Genomic DNA, 22470 nt, shown 5'->3' on the forward strand with positions numbered 1-22470 from the left:
TCATTTTAAAAGTGTGTCATCAATTACATTAAATCCTCAAAATAATGCATTAATTTTATTAAATTTCAACATTAATTTATTGAAATAAGCAAAACCATAAATCCCAGAATACTAATCAATGGATATGACATCATACATTCCACATGGGAGAGAAAATCTCTAAACAAAAATATGTTTACAGTGACAACTACTTAAAATTTAGCACATCTTTCACAGATAAAGGTAGTTGGTATTTAATGTATTGGAAATAAAGCTGAATAACTAGTTGGACAAATGCTAGAATACACTGGAACCATTCTTATCTCTGCTTATAATAGCAAAACCAAATCAACTACACTTCGACAGGAAACTATTTAATGTGTTGAGTAGCTAAAACTCCTATGTATACATATTTGACAACAATCTAAATTACTGATGTAAACTAAATAATTTTAAAAGAAATATTTACTTTAGACCTTAAAAACTTTGTGCATAAATGTCAATGTGCACCTGGGATGGCTGCATGTAACAAAATATTCAGAATGCAGAGGCGTAAATTGAAAGTAGACATACATATTAGGAATGTGCAGAGGGACCGCATACGTTACATTCGGTATTCGTATTCGTGGAGGGGCAGATACGTTGCATTTGGCAAGGGGGGGCCCCGATCCGTTCATGCGTTCCATTCTTATTTGTTTCCCAGCTAAAATTTAATTTACTACAACCCCCTACCCTCCTGACCCCCCCAAGACTTACCAAAACTCCCTGGTGGTCCAGCGGGGGTCCGGGAGCCATCTACTACACTCATGCCGTCGGCTGCCGGTATTCAAAATGGCACAGATAGCCTTTGCCCTTACTATGTCACAGGGGCTACCGTTGCTATTGTTCGGCCCCTGTCACATAGTAGGAGCAATGGACAGCCGGTGCCATCTTGTGCTCTTACCATGTGACAGGGGTCGACCAATGGCACTGGTAGCCCCTGTGACATAGTAAGGGCAAAGGCTATCTGCGCCATTTTGAATACTGGCAGCTGACGGCCCGAGTGCAGGAAATGGCTCCAGGATCCCCGCTGGACCACCAGGGACTTTTGGCAAGCCTTGTGGGGGTCAGGAGGGTCCCCCAAGACTTGCCAAAAGTCCCTGGTGGTCCAGCAGGGGTCCGGGAGCGATCTCCTGCACTCGGGCCATCGGCTGCCAGTAATCAAAATGGCGCCGATAGTCTTTGCCCTTACTATGTCAAAGGGGCTATTGGCACCATTTTGAATACCGGCAGCCAACGGCGTGAGTGCAGTAGATGGCTCCCGGACCCCCGCTGGACCACCAGGGAGTTTTGGCAAGTCTTGGGGGGTCAGGAGGGTGGGGGTTTTGTTTAAATTCACTCCTTTAGATGGCCAAATAATTCGGTGAAGATTTGTTGTATTCATGGGAATCGCAATACGTTTCGCTTCACCACGAATACAACGAATATGGCCCTATACGTTGCAGATTGCCAATACGTTGCAAACGAATGCACACCCCTAATACATATTAACAATAACATTCCTTAAAACAAGCAAAAGCTGCCCATTCTGTGTAGAAACGTTCCCATTATCAGCTTAACTTAGCACAGCAAGCCAGAAAATACACTAACAAAGAATATTGTTTCCTGTTTTTCCTTTCAGTTTCATAAATCCACACCTCAAGATATCACACCACAGAGCAAAACCCTTCTTAGAGCAAACATGCAAATAATTTTCCTAACAATAGTATCCCATCTGATCCTATTCTTGTCAATTCAGTAACAAACTTTCTGACTCCTAATATAATGATGAACTCCAGATGACAAAATTGGCTCACTCGTGCATTTTCCAAGATTTAAAGTTATCATAAATTCTGGCAAAAATAGATGAATTCCTTATCACGTATTATGGCCATCAAAAAGAATATCACCAAAGAATAAAGATTTAATACATACATAGAATACAGTGTTTTCACTTTAAGGGGGAATGGAGTTTGGCTGTATGTCAATGAATTTTCAGAGATAGGTAGAAATATTGAGAGCCAGGAGCTAGTTGGAAAATCTGAAATGGATTTTAGGTTTCTCATTTTTTCCAACTGCAAAGGAATAATTATGAAAAGCCCTGTCTTCAGCAACAGAAAGACGTGCTGTAGGATTAAGTAAAGACAATCAAGAAAGTAAGTATTTGAATCATGTACCAATGATTCTTTAACCAATTGCAATCCTATTAAGCCTTACAGCTACGCCAATACAAATTTGTTCCAGACAGATTGGCTTCTGCACACCGGCAGAATTTTCTCTATACACCAACTGAGAAACATGACTGAAGGTAGCTAAATCCTTGTGATACAATTTGCACTCCAGCAGAGACTTGAACCCACAGGGCAGAGTCACTCCTGAACCCCAATAGGAGACACTATATACCAATATAGTGAAAGATAGGGGTGTGCATTCGTTTGCAACGTATTGGCAATCTGCAACATATATGCCATATTCGTATGGCGAACCCCCATGAATACAATGTATCACTAATGAATAAACCCCCATCCTCCTGACCCCCCCCAAGACTTGCCAAAAGTCCCTGGTGGTCCAGCGGGGGTCCTGGAGCAATCTCCTGCACTCGGGCTGTCGGCTGCCGGTATTCAAAATGGCCCCTGTCACATGGTTGGCCCCTGTCAAATGGTAGTTGCTCCTACCATGTGATAGGGGCCGACTAATCGGACCGGTAGCCCCTGTGACATAGTAAGGGCAAAGGCTATTGGCGCCATCTTGAATACCGGCAGCCGACAACCTGAGTGCAGGAGATCGCTCCAGGACTCCCGCTGGACCACCAGGGACTTTTGGCAAGTCTTGGGGGGGGTCAGGAGGATGGGGGTTTATTCATTAGTGATACATTGTATTCGTGGGGGTTCGCCAAATGAATATGGCATATAAGTCTTGGGGGGGTCAGGAGGGTGGGGGTTGTAGTTAATTAAATTTAAAGGGTTGGGTTGGGGTGTTTTGGGGGAAACGAATACATATGTAACTAATGAACAGATCGGGGTCCCCCGAGAACGGATGCAACGGATTTGGGTCCCGACGAATATGAATACTGAATGGGACGAATCCGTCCCTGCTGCACATCCATAGTGAAAGAACCAAGAGAGGGGATATAGAGAAGTCCAGTGGGACTTAAATCCACAGGGTGGGAATCTTCTCCTTTTTAAACAACCAAGAGAGAGAATATAGTAAGCAAATTGTATGACATCTGTTCTTGGCCTTGGAAAAAGCACAAACAGGTCAAAGACCAGCTTTCTAAAATTCTACAGTTTCCTACTCATGCTCCTTCTCCTAAGAAAGGATTGGATAAGTTGTTGGAGGAGAAGTCCATTACCTGCTATTAATTAAGTTGGCTTAGAAAATAGCCACTATTATTACGGTACTAGCAATAGTAGCATGGAATAGACTTAGTTTTTGGGTACTTGCCAGGTTCTTATGGCCTGGATTGGCCACTGTTGGAAACAGGATGCTGGGCTTGATGGTCCTTTGGTCTGACCCAGTATGGCATGTTCTGATGTTCTTATTTTCAAAAGACATTTGTTAAAGTCCCTCTTGAGAGACTTCTCATAGTAACATAGAAACATAGTAACGACAGCAGAAAAAGAGCAAATGGTCCATCCAGTCTGCCCAGCAAGCTTCCCATGACAGTAAATGCCGCTTCGTGCAGGTTACTCCATTTTTCTCTTAAGGGTAGTAACTGCCGCTCCGTGCAGGTCACCCCCATGATTATGTTAAGGGTAGCAACTGCTGCTCCATGCAGGTTACCCCCATCCTCTAGCCTTTAGTGATCCATAGTGTTTATCCCATGCCCCTTTGAAACCCTCTAGCCTTTAGTGATCCATAGGGGTAGATTTTAAAAGAAGCGCGATCAGCCTACTTTTGCTTGCGCATCAGACTCAAGCAAAAGTACGCTGGATTTTAGTAGATACGCGCGGAGCCGCGCGTATCCACTAAAATCCTGGATCGGCGCGCGCAAGGCTATCGATTTTGTATAGCCTGCGCGCGCCGAGCCGCGCTGCCTCCCCCCGTTCCCTCCAAGGCCGCTCCGAAATCGGAGCGGCCTCGGAGGGAACTTTCCTTTGCCCTCCCCTCACCTTACCCTCCCTTCCCCTACCTAACCCACCCACCCGGCCCTGTCTACACCCCCCCCTTACCTTTGTCGGGGGATTTACGCCTCCCGGAGGGAGACGTAAATCCCCGCGCGCCAGCGGGCCTGCTGCGCGCCGGGCCGCGACCTGGGGGCGGGTACGGAGGGCGCGGCCACGCCCCCGGGCCGTAGCCACGCCCCGTACCCGCCCCCAAAACGCTGCCGACACGCCCCCGCAACGCCGCGCGCTCCGGCCCCGCCCCCCGACACGCCCCCCTCCGAGAACCCCGGGACGTACGCGAGTCCCGGGGCTCTGCGCGCGCCGGGAGGCCTATGTAAAATAGGCTTCCCGGCGCGCAGGGCCCTGCTCGCGTAAATCCGCCCGGTTTTGGGCGGATTTACGCGAGCAGGGCTCTGAAAATCCGCCCCATAGTGTTTATCCCATGCCCCTTTGAAACCCTCTAGCCTTTAGTGATCCATAGTGTTTATCCCATGCCCCTTTGAAACCCTCTAGCCTTTAGTGATCCATAGTGTTTATCCCATGCCCCTTTGAAACCCTCTAGCCTTTAGTGATCCATAGTGTTTATCCCATGCCCCTTTGAAACCCTCTAGCCTTTAGTGATCCATAGTGTTTATCCCATGCCCCTTTGAAATCCTTCCTCCAGAAGGTCATTCCAGGTATCCACCACCCTCTCTGTGAATAAATATTTTCTGACATTGGTTCTAAGTCTTCCTCCCTGGAGTTTCAAATTATGACCCCTAGTTCTACTAAATTGTTTTCTATGGAAAAGGTCTGTTGTTGACCATGGATCATTAAAACCTTCCAAGTATTTGAAGGTCTGTATCATACCACCTCTGCTGCTCCTTTACCTATTCAGGTTCTTCAACCTCCCCTCATAAGGCATTCGATGGAGACCACCCATCATTTTGGTCACCCTTTTCTGGACCACCTCCATCCTGTCTCTGTCCCTTTGGAGATACGGTCTCCAGAACTGAATATAGTACTCCAGGTGAGGCCTCACCAAGGACCTGAACAAGGGAATTAAATTAAATTAAATTAAAAAGTCATGGGGTAGGAGGTGATGTCTTAATGTGGCTTGGTGTCTGGTTAAAAGACAATGAAATAGAGAGTAGGACTAAATGGTCTGTTTTACAAATGGATAAAGATAAATAGTGGAGTACCCCAAGGATCATAAATAATCTGGCAAAGGGAGCAGTGAGGGAGGTGATCAAATTTGCAGATGAGACAAAATTATTCAAAGCAGTTAAAATATGAGTGAATTATGAGGAGCTGCAGAAGGAACTTGTGAGGCTGTGGGATTGGGCATCTAAATGGCAGATAAAATTTAACGTGGACAAGTACAAAGTGATGCACAAAGAAGAAAAAAAAATCCAAATTATAGGTACACAATGCTAGGTTGTATATGAGGAGATTCCACTTCAATATGGGCAATATATGAATTCTCAGCTTGTACGTGGCAGTGGTCATAAAGCAAATTGGATATTATGAATGATTCAAAAAGGAATGGAAAACAAAACAAAGAATATCATATTGCCTTTGTATTGAGCCGTTGAATACTGTGTGCAGTCCTGGTCACCTCATCTCAAAAAAGATTATTCTGAACTAAAAAAGATACAGAGAAGGTCAGCAAAAATGATAAAGGAGATGGAACAGCTCCCTCATGATGAAAGGCTCAGCAGTATAGGGCTCTTCAGCTTGGAGAAGAGGTGACTGAGATGGGCTATGATAGAGGTTTATTAAGTCATGAGTGGAGTGGAACAGGTAAACAGGGAACAGTTATTTACCTTTTCAAATTGTACTAAGGCTAGAGATCAATCCTTGAAACTAACAGCAGATTTAAAACAAATTGTAGAAAATATTTTTTCACTTAATGCACAATTAATTAGCTGTTGAATTTGTTGTCGGTGGGGGGGGGGGGGTTGTGGTCAAAACAACTAGCATAACAAGGTTTAATTAATTAAGATTTATTTTCCACCTTTCAGCCACTTCAGAGCAGATTACATTCAGGTCCTGTAGATATTTCTGTGTCCCCAGAGGGCTCACAATCTGCGTTTTTGTACCTGAAGCAATGGAGGATGGAGTGACTTGCTCAAGGTCAAAGGCCATCATTAGCCAGGTGGATTTGGGAAAGCCAGTGCTTATCCCTGGGAGCGAGCAGTAAGGAATGCATCTACTTTTTGGGGTTCTGCCCAGTACTTGTGACTTGAATTGGCCACTGTTGAAGACAGGATGCTGGGCTTGATGGACCCTTGATCTGACTAAGTATGTCATATTTTATATTTTTACGATCTATGATGGTGTGTGGGTAGTAGGATAAGAGATGTAAATGGGCAGACTGGATGGCTCTTCTGGTCTGTTTCTATGTTCTCCTTCCCTTTGTCTCCAACTCTTTTCTTCCTCTGTCTCCTCTCTTACTCTCCGCTCACTCGCCCCTCACTCTCCCTTTACACTTCCTCCTCTCTAGTCTCCTTGTCCTCTCTCTCTCTTTCTCTGAGACTCCTCTCTCCCCTTGCTCTTCCTTATCTCTTTCCCTATGCCCCCTCTCTCTCTCTCTCTCTTCCCTTGCTGTCCCCTCTTTCTCTCTCATCTGTGTTTTTCCTTCACCCCTGTTCCCTTCTGCCTCTGTCCTCTTGTTTTACCTTTATTGCTCTCTTCACAATGCCTCTCTCCCTTGCTCTTTCCTTTCTTGGAAAGAGAGAAGGAGGGAAGTAAAAATGAAAGACAATTGAGAAGTAAAATCCAGACAAGAGGAAAACAAAGAAGAAACCACAAGAAAACAAAGGAGAAACAAAACGATGAGAAAAATCCCCTTAAGGCACCAAAGATAGAAAACTAAATTGGTATCATCTGCTGAAACATGAGCACAGTCCAGTAGGAGCAACTGTAAATAAACACTGCCTTTAAAAAAAACAAACCAAACTCTGTGAGATTGAAATAGCAAGTTAGAGTTGATTGCAGGATATCTAGAAGTATTCAAGGTCAGAGTTATTCAATGGTACATTTGAAAATGTATTAAGTAAAGAATTTGTATACAGCTTACGTCATCCCATTCTTAATTACCATTCAAAATCCATTTTAGGAACATACTATATCACTGCAAGATGTTAGACTATCTGGTATGATATTAGTGATTTCTTATTAAAAACAGCCATTTTAGGTCCTCATTTACCAAGCATTTTTCCCATAGGCACAGGTTGGGAGAAAAGGCTTAGTAAGTGGGATTTTTTTTTTCACCATATTGGTTATTTATGTTGGTATGTGTATGATGAATGAAACATTTTTTTGTTAGTGCGCTCTAGAATAGTGCTTCACCTGGACCCCTTTTTAGGATTATCTTTAGGGAACGAAAGCATTCAAAGCATTGCATTTACAGCGTGGAGGCAGAAGCATGAAAAGATCCTTAATTCTTGGAGTTGTGCTGCTGTAGAAAGAGAAAAGAATTAATAGCCTCTCCCTTCTGTAGTTTTAACCATTACTTTGTGCATATTGGCGAATGAAAACTAGTGTCGATTTTTTCAGCAAGGGCTGCACACAGGTCTGGTTTACAGGAAATCCACAAACTTTGGCCAACAAACAGAGAATGCCCAGCCTGCCACTATCCGTGCGTCCATGCGAGATTCCCCTTCAGTCTCTTCTTTTCCACAGTGCAGTTGCCTCGCAGTTCGTGGTGCTTCACTTTTGATCGATTTTTTCCTCGATTTTTTCGAGTTGCTGTCCAATTCTCTTCAGGTCCTCCTTCACGGTCGGTGCCCCCACTGTATGGTAGTTCCATTTTCATCCGTTTTTCTCCATCTTACGGTTGATTTCTGACTCTCCACCTCTGGGTAGCCATCAGCAGCTGCTCAATCTTTCTGAGAATGTGTCTCGGGTCCTAGTGGCTTCAGAAAGCCTTCCACTAGGAAGTCCTATGGACTGAAGTGGAGGAGGTTTTTTTTTTGGTGTGAGCAGAAGGCCCTAGATCCATTCTCCTGCCCCACGCAAAAACTGCTTGATGACCTCTTACTCCTATTGGAGGCTGACTTGAAGACCAACTATGTTAGAATTCATCTCAGTGCAATTGGTGCATACCAACGAGGTGTAAATGGTGTGTCCATCTCTGAACAACCGATAGTTGTATGCTTTATGTGTGGTCTGCTTCAATTAAAGCCTCCCCTAAGGCTTCCCGCTGTGTCTTGGGACCTGAATGAGGTGCTAGCTCAGCTGATGAAAGCTCCTTTTGAGTCTCTGCGCACCTGTGACCTAAAGTACCTGACTTGAAAGGTTATATTTTTGGTGGCAGTCACTTCAGCACAGGGTCAGCGAGATCCAGGCCTTAGTGACTTACGCACCATATACCAAATTTTATCATGATAGGGTGGTCTTGCATATGCAGCCTAAGTTCCTGCCTAAGGTGGTGATGTATTTCCATCATAACCAGTCAAACATCATGCCAACATTTCTTTCCTAGGCCCCATTCACACACCAAGGCGAATGAGCACTGCACAGTTTGGATTGCAAGAGAGCCTTAGCCTTCTATCTGGAGTAGACAGAAGCCCATAGACAGTCCACCCAACTTTTTATTTCTGTTGACAGTAATAGGTTGGAAGTTGCCGTTGGCAAACAGATACTATCCAGTTGGCTAGCAGACTGCATCTCCTTCTGTTATTCTCAGGCAGGACTGCATCTTGGGGGTCATGTCAAGGCTCATTCTGTTAGAGCCAAGGCAACGTCATTAGCCCACATGCAGGCATTTCTTATGGAAGTGGTCTGCAAGGTTACAACGTGGAGTTCTCTCCACACGTTTGCATCTCTTTGAGGACCTTCGGAATCTCTTTGAGGTTTGCATCTCTTTGAGGTCCGAATCTCTTTGAGGTTCGCATCTCTTTGAGGTCCTTCGGAATCTCTTTGAGGTGTAGAACTCAACTCTCCCTGCCTAGGGCCCATTGTTTGTGTTTAGGCTGTCTCCCCCTCTGTTACCAAAGGTACTGTACTTGTTTGTCCATTGGTACCTGGTTGGTGCTTGCTGGTTCTGTTTTGTGTTGGGGAACAGCCTGTAGCTAGGGATCCACCCATGTGTGAGGACTACCATCCTGCAGAGGAAAGCAGAGTTGCTTATCTATAATAGGTGTTCTCCTAGGACAGCAGAGTGATAGTCCTCACAAAACCTGCTCGCCACCCCGTGGAGTTGGGTTTCTCCTATTATTTGTTTTAATTTTAATCATAATTCTATGTTATGAGACTGAAAAGGGACCCTGCATGGATGCATGTTAAAGGGCATGCTAGGCATGCTCAGTATGCACAGTCAAAGTTCCAGAAACTTTGACATACGTTTTCTGTGCCAGGCTCCATCCAATGATGTCACCCTAAATGTGAGGACTAACATCCCTCTGTCCTATGAGAACACCTATTACAAGTAAGCAACTCTGCTTACTTGTTCTTGCTGTTTTTCATATAAATATGACACAGACGTGCACATTCCTTGTTTTGTTTGGCTTGAGTTTCATTTGTATGTTATAGGTTTTGAGTTTTACCACATTCAGTTCAATTTTACAGAGGTTAAATTTGTGATCTCCTACAATATTCTTTAATAATACCACTGGGTGTTCATTCTTTAAATATGACTAATAATATCAACTATTTAAATAAACTGTTCATCCATGTGCCACTCTGAATCAATATCAGGTACTTTTTCATAGAATAAAACATGATAAATTGCTAATAGCATAAATAATAAAGACCACTAGACTTTAGTGTACAGGAATCCTGAGTCTGAATGTTCCGACCTCAGGTATATGCCCACACTTCATATTTGTTCAGCTCATTGACTCATTAACATTTATAGCCTATGGGTATTCCGGTTCTTCTAGGCCTAAGGTGTTGGTTAAAAGGTTCCTAGGGCTGGGTGTCCAGATTATAAGATTCCTGGTTTGGGAGTTCTAGAACCAGCAACTCCTGCCGGAGAGCCCTAGACCTGGGATCCTTGATCCAGGATGCCTGGGTCAGAGACTCTAGCATAGATCCATATTTGATCATACTGGAAACGTGAACTTGGTGCCAGCATGTGTGGTATCAGGTTCACATGTAACCTGCCACCTGGGCCTGTACTGCACAAGAGAAATATATGCATGTATGCATATCTGTATCTAGATCTTTGTTTAAATTGATTGACCAGGAAAGACAAAACTATCTTTTTATTTGGAACTTGGTGGTAAGAAGGATACATAGAACTTATGAAAAGGAACACAAGTGTAAAGAGTTCTACTGCATCTCTACTTTGAAGACTGTACCATCAGTATAAGTAAAGGAGAAGAAAACCAAGTGGTTTCCAGTTTCCCCATGTGGGCGGCTTTGCTGCTTCCTGCTTTTATAAAACGGAAAAATATCTAGAGAATGTGTGGATTTTTAGTTAAGCTTTTCAGGAGGCAGGGCTGAGGGTGGTGCTGTTCCTGTGCCTATTTTCTTGCCTTATATTCTTTGGGTTAAGGCTTGGGTTTAGCAAGAGTAGTAAAGATGTTCTTCTTCCCTTTTTGATTAAGAACTTGCTTTGCTCATTTTTGTTAAGTTCTTTTGAGGGATGTTTTATCTACCCTTCATTCTTTTATGGATTTTTCTGAGCTCTCCACCCAAGAGAATCAGGGTACCCATGGTCTGAGAGGAGAATAAGACAACCAACCAGTTGCCTGGGACAGTGAAGACTTGAGGAGTAAAGGAGAAGAGTAGAATCATTCAAGATATCCAAAGAATGTTCGGGAGAAGGAGTTGGACGAGTACCCCACAGGTACATCAAGGACTGAGAGAGAATCCAGAGGATCATGAAACTTGAATACCAAGACATCTTATCAGAGATATTGTACATGGGGAATTGTATTTGATCCATCACCCCACCAGAGTAGCCACCATAAGGAGGAAGCTTCCAGCTGCTCTAACATGGGTTGGAATCTAACTGGGAATATACATTGAGTAAGATACTCCAGAGATACAGATTTACCCTCGGTAATGGTTAAGTTGTTAACTGTATGAAGACTAGTCTTGTAAATGGAACTATGTTCATTCTTAAAATCACCTATCAGTAAAGTTGTGTTAGAATCTTATCTTGGAGTCCAGCGTGATTATTACTATAGGTTCAGTAGCTTGGTGATAAAAATCTCTACCTCTAAGACTTAAGGTTGATGGTTTGTATCCTGAGATTGTTGGTTTTACTAACTGCTTGGGAAAATAAAAATTCAGTACTAGGAGGTTCTTTGTGAGTCCAGAGGGACTGCTGACTGCAGACCCTTCATCTGCTAGTGGTAAATTGGATTTGCTGGGAAAGAAAACTTAAATCTTTAAAAAAAAAAATTTCGTAAAGGGTTAAGCTATTACTGGCTGTGTATAATGTATTAAATTTTAAGGATATTATTGTTTGCAAGTGTTAAGGACTGTGTGAAGAATAATATACTTTTTATTAATTTTGAGAGAACGTAAAAGTAAGTAAGTATTTGGAAGTATAAAGAATTGTGAATGCTTAGGGATAATAAATAGACTTTGGATTAATTTTGTGAGTTAGTAAAAATTAGTATTTATTTGCAAGTATAAAGAATTGTGTGTTTAAGGAAAGTAGACTGGATTGATTTTCTAAGTTAGTAAAGGTTAGTATTTGTAAGCTTTAAATTGTGAGTTTGCAAAGATCAATTACTTGATCTGAAATGGTGATCTTACTGATTCCTGAGTCACTACCTTGATTCCCAGCCATGCCCCTCTCTATCTCCCTCCCACTCACCCTAGTCACTTTTTTATTATATAGATTACCACCCTCCTCCAGTTTGGAGGAAAATCTTCAAAACATGAGTCAATTAGTGACTTAGAATAACATACAGATATCCTTCATTTTAATGATTGACTAAGTTTAGTGTTGTTGCTGGTCATTCACAAGCTAACATAAGTCACCTAGTTACCAATTTAAACACTTTAGATTTAAAAGACAACAAATACATAATTTCAAAACCCTAGTCAATTTAAAAACTGTTAAATTGAGAGACATACCTACTCCTTAATCAGTTTTTAAAACTTTAGCAACTGAATAAAATTAAGCTGCAGACACAGAAGTCCAGCAGTGATTTGGGGGCTATCCAGTCTTTTGCACATAGTGCCACATGTATGATTATCTACCTGTTGGTGAGAAGTTGAATGTATGCACCCAGTGCAAAGAGCTCCTGGCTCTCAGAAAATGAGTTGATCTCTGGAGATCAAAGTGGCAGATCTGGGGGAGACCTTCGGGGACAAAGAAGCAACTTCAATCAAGCAGTTGCTTCTTTTGAAGAACAAAGACACCAGACAGGAGTCCATCACCTTGGTGTGGCAGGAAATGATCCTGCAGCTGTTATGACAGTCAGTCGCAGACGGCTACGACCGCGTCTACTCACAGCTTGCACCGTTCTCCTTCCCTCTCCAGGCCTGCTTGCGGCGCAGGCTAGTCTCCACCGCCGTGTTCCCCAGGCCTCCTTGTGGCGGCCTAGATGCCACCGCCACCCACGTTGACTCTGGGCCTTCCTAGGCGCACGCGCGCACCACTGGGCCCTCCTTTGAAGCCTCTTCGGTGGGAACCTCGGGGGTGTCCCTGATTGATGACATCATCAGATCAAGGTATTTAAGCCTCACCTTTGCCCTCAGCTAGCCGACTTGGCAACGTGTTCCGTATGTCTTTACAAGCTCCTGCCTCAGTGTTCCTGTGGCTATGCTATCGGACTACTTGGACTTTAGACACAGTCTGGTACCCGTTCCTCAGGGGCCAGTGTGTGCATTTCATGGGGATTTGGTCTCCTGGCCTCCCCTGCTCCTCGGGCTGGCCCTGCGCCCTCCTGAAGTCCTACCCTGCAAGGCTCTGCGCTCCTCAGGGCTCCCCCATGGAACACCTTTACCTCTTGGGAGTTCTACCTCAGTGCTTCCCCGTTCCTCGGGGTCGTGCCTACATGCTGTACAAGAGACTGTCGGCGCTTTCCTGCTCCTCGGGGCAGTGCTTCTCTGTTATACTGAGACTGTCCATGCTTTCCCGCTCCTCGGGGTCGCGCCCTCGTGCTATAGAGAGACTGCTAGTGCTTCCCCTGCTACTTGGGGCAGTGCTTCCGTGCTATACAGAGACTGTAGGTGCTTCCTGCTCCTCGGGGTTGAGCACACGTCATCATCGGAGACCTGACTTGGGCTTCCCTGCACCACGGTTGGCCTACGTCATTACATCAGCATCTCCTTCGCTGTGCAGTTCCGCCCCTCGGAGTTGCCTCTCTGGAGTACTTCCTGCACAGCCAGTCTCGCACCTCCCACTCTGAGACCTGCCTAGCATCTTCCTCTTCGGGGGCCTCTGCCCAAGTATTATCACCAGCCTGTCTATCTACTGCGGGAATCCCTCCTGGCTCCTCAGGACCTCTCCACAGTCTACCCAGAGCTCCCTGCTGTGCCTGACCTCGCCTCCCGGCGGTGTGGGGCTCCTCCCCACAAGTGGTAACAACTCTCATTTCAGGCCAAGGGTCCACATACCCACAAACCTTAACAGCAGCTAGGACCTGCTCTCCAGGTAATACTTTATCTTCTCACACCGAAGATGTGTCTCCAGGGCTGTGTGCCCAGGAGGGAAGGGTTAGGATTGCCTTTGTAGTGGGTAATTCAGTCATTAAGAATGTAGGTTGCTGAGTGGCTGGTGAGCATAAGGATCACTAGGTAACTTGCCTGCCTGATGCAAAGTTAGCGGACCTCACATGCCACCTAGATAAGATTTTAGAATGTGTGGGGGAAGATTTGACTGTTGTGGTGCATGTGGATACCAATGACATAGGATGGTGCAGGAAGGAGGCTCTGGAGGTTAAATTTAGGATCTTAAGAAGGAAACTGAAATCTAGAACCTTCAGGGTTGTATTCTGAGAAATGTTCCCTGTTCCACATGCAGGTCCCCAGAAGTAGGCTGAGCTCCAGAATCTTAATATGTAGATGAGATGATGGTGCAGGAAAGAAGGCATAAGATTTATTAGGAACTGGGAAGCATTCTGGGGAAGGGGGAGCCTATTCCAATGGGATGGGCTGCACCTTAACTAGAGTGGAATCAGGTTGCTGCTGCTAATGTTTAAAAAGGAGATGGAGTAGCTTTTAAACTAGACATTGGGGGAATGCCAACAGTCACTCAGAAGCACAGGGTTCAGAAGGATGTATCTTCTAAAGCAGTGGTTCCCAACCCTGTCCTGGGGACTCCCCAGTCAGTCAGGGTTTCAGGATATCTACAATGAATATGCATGAGAGAAAATTTGCATGCATTGCCTCCATAACATGCAAATTTTCTCTCATGCATATTCATTGTGGATATCCTGAAACCTGACTGGCTGGGGAGTCCCCAGGACAGGGTTGGGAACTACTGTTTTAAAGATACTTACAAAATAGGGAAGTTAGAATATCCCAGTGGAGATTGTGTTTAATGTTGACAGAGAAAGAGTACCCAAATGAGAATGACTCTAAACTGCTTTTTTCATTTGCTAACAAGGAGGTTGTGAATACAAAGGGAAATAAAAGTACAATAAAAACATACTTTAAAATGTCTGTATGTGAATGCCAGACGTCTGAACAGTAAGATTGATGAGTTAGAATGTATGGCATTATATGAGGATGTTGCATAGGAGGTGGATCCTTGGGCTGAGGTGAGGTTGATGCATCCCGTAGCAAGGGCCTACGGGTCTCCACTGTCAGCAGGCAGAGTGGGCTGAAGCTGGAGGCCACTGAAGCTTCACCTATAGCAGCCCACGTTCCCCTCAGGTTGAGCCTTCGGGTGCCGGGGCTGGCAGGACTTAGGCGGGCCTCAAAGTTAAGTACAGGTTCAGCCCAGAGACAGCAGCCAGCAGGTGGCGTGGTCCTATCCTTGACGGGATATGGATCAGGAACTCAAGCACCAAGGAACAAGAAGGAACTGAAGGTGCCTGAGCAAAGGGAGGCCAAAGCCTTAATAGTCCGTGTCCAGAGGATAGGGACAGAGGCGTCACTGTCAAGCTTGAATGGAAGCTGGCAGCACTTGGAAGGTGTAGCAAGCAACGTGGAACTCTGGACTCAAGAAAGTCTGAGGCGAAGTCGTTCGTAGCAATGGTCAAGGCACGGAGAAGGCAGACGTGGTCAGACGTAGCAATGGTCAAGGCACGGAGAAGGCAGACATGGTCAGACATAGCGATGGTCAGGCTCGGAGAAGGCAGGCAAGGTCAGGCGTAGCAGTGGTCAGGCTCAGAGAAGGCAGGCAAGGTCAGGCGTAGCAGTGGTCAGGCTCGGAGAAGGCAGGCAAGGTCAGGCGTAGCAGTGGTCAGGCTTGGAGAAGGCAGGCAAGGTCAGGCGTAGCAGTGGTCAGGCTTGGAGAAGGCAGGCAAGGAGTGGCGTAGCGATGGTCAGAACCAGGAAGTCAATCAGCACACAGACGAGACGAACATGGAACAGGAATCAGGAACTTGGAGAAACAGGAACACGAAGCAAGGCTCATGGAGAAGCAATGAGTACGAGGAAACCTGGAATAGGAGACCAAGGAGACCTGTTGCAAAGGCAACACTTCAGTGTGTGTCCTGAGCATTTAAGCACTGAGGGAACTGACGTCAGCATCTGGGTCCGCGGCCAGGTTCCTGCTGCGGGCCCTTTAAAGGTTACACTGGTGTGTGCACGCGCGCGTGCGCCTAGGGAGGGGCGCGACGCCGCCAGCGGCATCTCTGCGAACCCCGCGGAGAGGCCCGATGGATGGAGGCATCCTGGCCGGAGGTCCCGGGAAGTGGAGCAGGGCCGGAGGTGCTGGTGGAAGTCCGAGGTTGGGACCAGCGGCCCACCGTTGCCAGTGACGAGGAGCTGGAGCCTGAAGCTTGTGTAGAGAGATGAGAGGGCCGCACTGCGGGGCTGCTGCGGGTGGTGAGCTTAACAGAGGATATAGAAATTATAGGCATTTCAGAGACATGGTGAAAGGAGGATAACCAATGGGATACTATTATACTTTAGTATAAATCATATCAATATGATAGGGAAGATCACATTGGAGGAGGGGTGGCACTATGTGTAAAAGATGTCATAGAGTCAAGTATGATAAAAATCCTGTAGAAAACAAAATTATTTTCTGCAAGAAACAAAATTCTTATAGATAGAAATTCCATGTGTGGTGGGTAAGAATACAGCAGTAGGTATATACTATCAGCCACCTGTCAAAAATTAAGAAGGAGACTGTGAAATGCTACAGTACATTGAAATCCTCAACTCAGCGCTTAACGGCAGTCTAAAAAGGAAACAGAATGTTAGGAATGATCCAAAAATGGAGAATAAAATGGATATATATCATATTCCCTTTGCGTCGAGTCATGGTGTGACTGTTCCTCGAGTATTGTGTGCAGTTCTGGTCACCCCCATCTCAAGAATGGCATAGCAAAACTAGAAAAGATGCAGAGGAGGGTGACAAAAATGAGATGCATGCTAGAGCTCTTTAGCTTGTAAGAGAGCCAGCTAAGAGGAAACTTGATAGAAGTTTATAAAATCATGAATGGGGTGGAACGGAAAAATAAAGAATGATTATTTACCTTTTGAAATAATACTAAAAGTGGGTACATTCCTTGAAACTTATAAACCAGCAGATTTAAAACAAATTGTAGAATACACTTTTTCACTCAGTGCACTATCAAGCTGTCGAATCTGTTGCCAGAGGACATGATCAAGGCAGCTAGCATAGCTGGCTTTAAAAGAGGTTTGAACACGTTCCTGGAGGAAAAGACCATGACACATTATTTGCCAGGTACTTGTGACCTGAATTGGCTACTGTCAGAGACTGAATGTTGGATTTGATGGATCTTAGTCTGACCCAGCATGGCAATTCTTATGTTCTTTATTTATTTAAAAATATTTGTTAGTCACTTTACAGATTTCAATAAATTGCTCAAAGTGATGTATAAAATTAAAACATCAAGTTATAATACATATTTGCCATAGAGCCTGTGCAAAATCAATTCCCAGGGCCTGGGAGAATGTTCTCCATGGGGAATCCTGGAGAAGCTAGGCTAATGGACTGTATGGGGAGTGAAGATAGCTTATAGTCTCAGGATTTACTGTGTGCCTTTGGAATCCTGGAGAGGACTTCAGTCCAGGGATTACACAATTAAGTAAAATAGTTATATCCTATCATGTACACAAATAGCTATCAAAGGCATTTGCATATGTGTTTAGTTATTATTAGACAAGCATCTAGAACAAATTTGAAGTTACTAAAGTTAGAACATTTTTGCAGGTGAAGTGGAGGTTCATAATATACAGACTCCAGGTTTCAGTGTAGATAAGTGAAATAGAGATACAATGAAATAAGCAAACGGGGGACTGACTCAATGGCATTTCTGTGAATTGTTATGTGGAAGATCAGGGTTTTACTTTTAGGCCATCCAGGATTGGGGATGTTGCTGAGCCAGTGCTCACAATCCCTAGGACAAGGGAGCCCCAGTTATCTCACAGTAGCAACACAGAGTGGCTCATTTAGTGCCAATGGTTGCAGATTACCGGAAGGAGCCCTGGTGCATGGACCCAGGTTGAGGGCTGTCATTGCAGTGACTGGGCTAGATGAGTTGGGAGCTATCCCTGGATAGTAACAAATGAAGGCTTATGGTTTCCAGTGGGTTGGAGCCCATAAGAGCAGGGAGAAACTGCCGACCCTTTTTCTCCCAACAAAAAAAAGACAAGCAAATGGTAGGTTTAAAATCATTCCTAATCATAGCTCACGTTCATTCTTAGCCGTTCTCTTTTACTTCTAAGATTAATCCCATTGCAGATCTAATTTGATATCATCACATGTGATGTCAGAGCAATATGAAGCTTACTACTAGGTTCAGTCAAGTAGAAAACATAAAATATGCAATAACAAAACTTATTGCATAAGAAAAGTTTTACTAAGAAAAAAACAGAATTTGTCTGTGTTGTCAGGGTGACACTAGCCATGCATGGCTCTGCCGTACACTGATACATTAAACACTTGTATAGCAAGTATATGTCAAACAAAAGCAGAAATGATAACTTTCATATTATTAGTATGCAGTATGACTGAAAGCTTAAAGGTGGCTATAAGATGTTGAGAGCACTCATTGAAGTTTGGAATGTGCAATTATTTTACAGTAAGCAGCAGAGTAGACAATGAAGAAGAGGAGGAAGAAGAAGACGATGGTTCAGAATCAAACAGCCCTCCTACCTCATACCAGATGAAGCCTCCACCTGAAGGCTGCTGCACTACCGATGGTGAGAATTTCTTAATTCTTCAAATACAATTTTTGGAGGACGTGAGTATCATTAAAAGACTGAAATATTTGTCCTTTCAAATGCATGGAAAGACGGAGCTGGCTGGCTTTTGTACTGTCTTTTTGAGAAGATTGGCTTGCAGTGTTTTGCATATACTGGCATCTCTGGAAATAAACTGTAGGTTCACCCTGTCTGATCATACACACAATTTAATGTGGGAATTCTTTTATAGTGCGTTAATTAAGCAGGATAAAATACTCATTTTGATTCTGAGCAGTGCGATTAGAACAAGGACATCATTTTTTATAAATGCCAATTACAGAGATGGCCCAGTGACTCAGCCACAATTGCTGTGCGCTGCCATGCAAAGGACCTGAGTTCAATTCCTGGGCCAGGCCTTTGTTGCTTGGGCGGGCCAGTTCTAAGGATTCCACAGAAGCAGCATTTTCATTCCTTGTGGGAGTCTTAGCTGTTGCTCAGCAGTGACACTTAGAGGGTCATTTTCAGTAGGCTGGGTAGTGGACAAGTTAGCCGGATAACTTGTCCCCTATACTCAGCCAGAGAAATGTCCTGCTAAATATACTTGCTTAAAGTTATCCAGCTAAATGTAGTTTATGCTTCTAGCACTGGGAGCATAAACTTTGGATAGTTTATACTTCCAGCGATGCTCCTGATAGATGCAGCACTGGAGCTCCAGGAGTGAGAACATTCCTACCCAGCAAGATTATTTTTTTGGTATTGCTGGGGATGGGAGGATGGGGTGGTCCAAGACTTGGACTGTTTGCCTCAGTATGGGGACACTTTAGATGGATGGGTGAGTGAGAGGGCCACGTTCTGCCATATAAAATTATTACAGCTACTGGGAAGGTGGAGCAGGCTTCACCAGTGACTCGCAACATTTGATCCTTATTTTGGGGGGTTTAGGAGGTGGAGGGTGCAAGGCCCAATAGGGCCAGATACTACATTTGGCCGCAGGCCTTTTAATTTGTGGGGGGGGGGGGGGGGGTTGTTTCTTTGACAGCGCTACTTACTTGGATATCTATGAAGATATTCGGGTAAGTAGCTAGTTATCCAGCCAGCCAAGGCCTGATAACTTTAGGCTAGCTCCGAAGCAGGCCTAAAGTTACCCAGCTATTCTATCCTGGTATATCTGATGTTCAGCAAAATTAGCCAGGTAATTCATCCCTTTCCTGGAATGCCCCTTTTTTATCTGGCTAAATTATAGCCAGGTAACTACTTATCTGGCTATAATTTAGCAAGATAAGTGGTTGAATATACCAAATTTGACATTTAGATGGATAACTCAAAAGTTATCCATCTAAATGGCTTTTGAATATGGATCTCCTGGTGGCGAGACATAGCATTGAGAATAGAAGCTCATGATACTATAGCCCAGAAGAGGCTGATTCAAGTTGAGATGGAAGCCCAAAGGAGTAGGATGAATAATGCTGGAGCAAAAAGAGCCAATTATTTTGCACAGATTCAGCTTTTAATACTGGTCAAGTTTTCTTCTTGTATTAAAATATGAAAAGGATTCAAGTCCATAATAATAAATGGACATTTTTTTGTTATAAGTGCTCTGCACAGGTAAACAATTTGGCTCTCCATTTGAGTTATAATTTCTTAGGCTGGCTAATGCTGGGAGCACAATAGAGAAAATGCTCATAGTTTTGGATGTGGAGAAGAAGAGGAAGCTTAAGAGGGAAGTTTCATTATTATTCTGTTCCAGAACTTGGGCTGATCAGTAGCCCATGTACACCAGGCTGTGGTTTGTGTCATTCGATAGAGGAATGTTACTATACTACTTGGGAGGATAGCAAAGGAGACATACAGGCAACCTCAAAAGATTGTCCATAGTGCCTTAGTTTTGAGTCTTTCTCATCAGCTAGGAGATTCCCTGTGGTCTTAGGCTTAAGGTGGATCAGGCCAGATCTTTGGATCCAATCCATTAAAGTGTTTTTTCCTGCATACTCTTATGGTGTCGCCTGCTGTGCAGCCTCAACATGCCCTGATCCTGTCTGCTGTGACACCTCCGCACTTCAGAGGTTCCCAGTGAGCTCTGTTCCTAGCTACCCAAGCCATCTCCTCACTGGCCACCTGACTCAGCCTGTGGTGCAGACTCCTCTCCACCAGGAGTAATCAGTGAGCTTCACCTCCAGCCTTGCCAAGCTCCTTCTCACTGCTTGCACCACATTCAAGCTCTATCTCCATTTAACCATGCCTTGCCAGAACCATGATGCCTCTTTATGGAGTCACCCTTGGCTCTCTGACCTGGCTGCTTTTATCTTGCTCCATGCCTTGTGGCCTCCAGCCTTCTGTCTCCTTATACTTTGCTCTGTGGTCTACTCAGGGCTTACCTTACCTTGTGGCCTTCAGGCCTGCTCTTACCTTAGACCTTGTTCTTTGGCTTACTCAGTCATCTCCTTGCCTATAGGCCTTCGGGCCTTATGCTTAGTGGCTACGAGCCATCAGTGTCGATGCCTTCGGGTCTCACTATTCTTTATTCTGTTTTGTCTTGTCTTGTCTAGTCCTTGTCTGTCTTGTCTAGACATGTCCTTATCTGGTCTTGTCTTGCCTTGCCCAGTCCAGTTCCTAGTATCCATTCCCTACCTTGCTCTTGCTTTGCCTTGCCCCAGTATGTATCCAGTTCCAGTCTCTACTCAGTATCCTGCCAAAGCCTGTGTCCATATCCAGTCTCAGTCCCTGCTTAGTGTCTTGTCCAAGCCTGTGTCTGAATTCAGTCCTCGTCCTTGCTTAGTATCCTGTCCAGTCTTATCCAGTCTGTTTCGATCCAGTCCTCAGTTCTGGCTTGTGCCTGCCCTGCCTTGTGCAGCTTGTCCTACCTTATCCAGCCAAGCCCTACTGGTTCCCAGAACCAAAGGGCTTAACATGTGAGGAGGAGGCTAGCTAGACAGAAGACAAGCCCAGCTTCCAGCCATGACCAGCCATGATGCTCTGCCGCCAGAGCCAAGCCCTGCTAACCCCCATTACCCAAGGGCTCAACCTGTGGGGGAGAAGACCAGCCCTTGTCCAACCCTGCAGTCCTATACTACACCTTTGGGGGTGTATTTTAATCCCAGTCCGGCACCCCATGACATATATGCCTTTGTACAGGGTTAAGCAAATTAAAATACATAGAAACATAGAAATGACGGCAGAAGAAGACCAAACGGTCCATCCAGTCTGCCCAGTAAGCTTTCACACTTATTTTTTCATACTTATCACACTTTCATACATTAATTAGCTGGGCTCTGGAACAGGTTGGATGGATTAGGAGTGCTGGCTAGATAGGGGCTGATGGGGTACTCCTCACTCATACTCAGCTGGTTACTGATGTGCTGAAATGGGGCAGTAATAGCCCAGACAGTGTCAGGGGCAGCAGGGATCAAACCTGCAGCCTTAGTGGTTTATGGCCAGTGAATCCTGCAGTGTTGCTAAAAGGACTTTGAATCTCCAAGAAACTGTGCAGAAAATACTAAGTGAAGCAAAGTTCGAGAGACCTGCCTCCGGAGTCTCCCTACTAGAGCAGGATTAGGTGTGTCCCAGATAGAGAGCTGTATATATGGAGTTCTAGCCTGACACACCTTTGCTGGGCCAACAGTCCATACAGAGTTGTTCTGTGATATCCTATGCTTGGCTATTTTCCTGAGCTTTCTGGTTCCTGCTCTGGTCCTGGTTGTCAGCTACACTTCTGATCCTTAATCCAGTCCTGGTCTTTTGGACCTTCCTAGTTCCTGCTTCTGTCTGGGAAATCCTGGCAGTTGCCTGCACCCAACGGTTTAACCAGCTGAGAGTGGTGTCTGTCTCTGGAAAAAGGCAGCAGCTCTGGGCCATTCAGCTTCTCCAGGAATGTCTTTGCCTAGACACCATGCCTCCTCACTGTCTCCAGTGGAGTGGGTCGTGACAGCTTGGACCAGCCCAAAACAGAGGTTGGGCTAAAATGGAGCAGCCTCCTGCATGCTCAAAGGATCTTACAGGCTCTGCTTCATGCTCTTCAGTTGAAGGTAGAGTCCCTTCAGGGGCCTCCTTCTAGCCAAGGTGAGCAATTCCAACCAGCCCTGCTACCAGAACCCCAGTTGCCAGTTCTGAAAAAGTTTGGTTATAATGGGGGTGATTTGCTGGGGTTCCT

The 22470-nt window shown here is 44.9% G+C and overlaps 1 protein-coding gene across 1 annotated transcript in view; it reads left to right on the forward strand.

Annotated features, from left to right (window-relative positions):
- GREB1 (growth regulating estrogen receptor binding 1) overlaps window positions 1-22470 on the forward strand; it is a 607716-nt gene that overhangs the window by 213845 nt on the left and 371401 nt on the right. The window contains 1 exon segment of the mRNA XM_029595920.1: window positions 18222-18341. Coding sequence (XP_029451780.1) covers window positions 18222-18341 — 120 coding nt within the window.

The sequence above is a fragment of the Rhinatrema bivittatum genome, chromosome 3, assembly GCF_901001135.1.
Source record: "Rhinatrema bivittatum chromosome 3, aRhiBiv1.1, whole genome shotgun sequence".
NCBI lineage: Eukaryota > Metazoa > Chordata > Amphibia > Gymnophiona > Rhinatrematidae > Rhinatrema > Rhinatrema bivittatum.